The sequence below is a fragment of the Berghia stephanieae genome, chromosome 8 (assembly GCF_034508935.2).
Source record: "Berghia stephanieae isolate SIO BIC M18660-M18661 chromosome 8, UCSD_Bste_1.3, whole genome shotgun sequence".
NCBI lineage: Eukaryota > Metazoa > Mollusca > Gastropoda > Nudibranchia > Aeolidiidae > Berghia > Berghia stephanieae.
In genome coordinates this window covers 54645335-54647834 of record NC_088367.1, presented here as the reverse complement: position 1 = coordinate 54647834, position 2500 = coordinate 54645335, and the positions used below count along the sequence as shown (strand labels likewise).

The following is a 2500-nucleotide window of genomic DNA, read 5'->3' as shown; positions in this document are numbered from 1 at the left end:
ACGTGTTCTTGCCTCCAATGTCAACTCTAGTTGCAATGCTAACAAAAGACTGACAATGGAGAGGCTTCGAAGGGGAACAAAACAGACACATCAATACACAAATTAACGTGGAAAACAAATAAAATAAATTGCAAAATAACTGATATCGTCTGTACAGACGATACAAGTTATTTTGCATTTTATTTTATTTGTTTTTCACGTTAATTTGTGTAGTGTTGTGCTGACGAGTGGTTTGCACCCGAAACGTCCATTGTCTGTATTGTTCCCATACGAAGCCTCTCCATTTTCAGTCTTTCGTTAGTATCTTACGATCACCGACTTCAGGCAGCCCCTTCCGTTTTCTACTTTCAACGATGTTGTGGTCTCGTCCGAGATTATACACACATTCGGTTTTACCTCTGCTCAAAAAGCAAATACCTGGACCAGAACGATTTAGACAAATACCGTCCTGTGTCGAATCTGAGCATCATCGGGTGGCAAAGGTTGAAATGATTTACCAGCATTTCGCTTCCAATCACTTGAGTCCCCAGCGACTGTCTTGTAATACAACAGTGAATGGATACTGAAACAGCGCTATTGCCAATTGAAGATCCGGAACCTTTCCCTTATCACGTCCCTTACTGTATACGATGAGAAACATAGTCTATGGAGCAGAAGGTGTCGTGACAATTGAACCCTAATTTAGCACTGACCCCGTGACTTTTGATTTTCTGTTTTCATCTGGGAGTTTTCCACATTTATTTCTGAATTCTATTCATTCCAATATCGGAGCTATTCCGTGTGTGACTTATTTGTTTAGATATGTACCGTGTCTTGTTTCCTACAGAGCAGAGCGCTTAGCTTAACTGCTCGTTCAGTGTAAAACGTTCGTCGGGGGTTAGACAGCCAGCCAGCCTCGTTGTGATCCCCTAAGAAGAGAGTACACACTATAGGTGTTAACTGTGATAGCCATAGTTTTTGTTTGGATGGATGGCTCAGTGGCTAGTGTGATCACTCTCTGTTCTCTATTTCTCTCTCTCTCTCCCTCTCTCTCTCTCTCTCTCTCTCTCTCTCTCTCTCTCTCCCTATCTCTATCTCTCTCTCATCAGGTGGAGGGTGTCGTGTCAATTGACTCCTGAGTTTGGCACTGACCCATGACTTGTTATTCTCTGTTTTCATCTGGCACTACTCTATACCCTACGTTTCTCATCATTATTGAAACAAGTGCCTGCTCCACGCATTTTCTGACAGTATAACAACAACACCTAAGAGACGATTACCTCTTTGTTTGGGAAAAAAATAGATAAAAAGAAAATAAACTAAGGGCGGGGGGGGGGGGGGGGGTGACGTCAACTCTATACTTATTCACTGGTTTCTTGCCAACAAAAACATTAATAAACATTTTACATGATAAAACTGTGTGTTTTTTTTCTAACAGATGGAAATACAATGTTTACTTCGAGGTTTCTTTTAGAGCAAACAAAATAGACTCCAGAATATAGTTCAACGTAATGTGGGACTCGCTCTTGGTAGAAAAAAATATTGCTGTGCGCATTGGTAATGTTATGCTTTATCTTATTGCAACTCACTCTCGGCTTCACAGATAAAATTCCTTGAAGATTTACACAACTCTAAGCGCCAACGATCGGCTTTGTTTCTCCACATTGACGAAGCGCAGTTATCCTTTTCGATTTTGGTACCAGCATCCCAGTTTTGATAGTCATTGTCATCCTGAAAAAATATAGCCAATGATTTAAGATGCTGAAAAATAACATATGATATTGGCGGGTTCTGTTTTTCCAATAATATGTGAAATACCAAGAAAACATTTACGTACTTTAAACATAGAAAAATCGCTAAAACGTCAAAAACATATGATGTAAATAAACATATATTTAGCAGAATTAAAATCAATAGGTGAAGATAAAATTGATAAACATAGTATAAACTTTGTGCAAATTAGTTAAGCCAGTAAGCGAAAGCATGCACAACTAACTGTCGTATTAAGAGATTATACAGTGTGTTTTATTCATTATTGACACATTCCAGATTTGAATAAGCTATTAAGATTTCATCAAACGGTTTTTTTTCCATAGGTCCAGAATTTATTAAAGCTTTTATTGATATACGTTTCCATATTGTGCGCACTTTGGTAGCTGAGTTATGATGTCATGAGCAGAAAAGAGTAAATTTTACATAGATCTAAATCGTAATTTACAGTGTATTTGTTTTTAATCATTGACACATTTTAGGATGGGATAACCCAAGAACAACTGCAACGACATATATGTGGTTTTCAACATACTAATCCAAAATTACGACCATTTGTCTTTCTGTTCGTGTGTTTTCACAATCGTTCCATTTAAAGCTCCACGTGAGTACCATCGTTTAGAATGACAAGCCACAAGCGTCCTTCCAGTTTCTTCCACGTTTTTCTAAGCATGAGCAAATTGGCAGAGCGTCTTTTTGTCTTCATGTCACGCATGGCTCTCACGGGGGTTCTAAGCACTTTGCTCTTCAC

General features: G+C 38.6%; 1 protein-coding gene across 3 annotated transcripts in view; it reads right to left on the bottom strand.

The window, feature by feature from the left end:
• The window catches only part of LOC144977895 (uncharacterized), a 32759-nt gene that overhangs the window by 15358 nt on the left and 14901 nt on the right, over window positions 1-2500 (bottom strand). For all 3 annotated transcript variants that reach the window (XM_078923306.1, XM_078923308.1, XM_078923309.1), the window contains one exon: window positions 1569-1710. In XM_078923306.1, the coding sequence (XP_078779432.1) occupies window positions 1569-1710 (142 nt within the window). The remainder of the gene's footprint in view (window positions 1-1568; window positions 1711-2500) is intronic.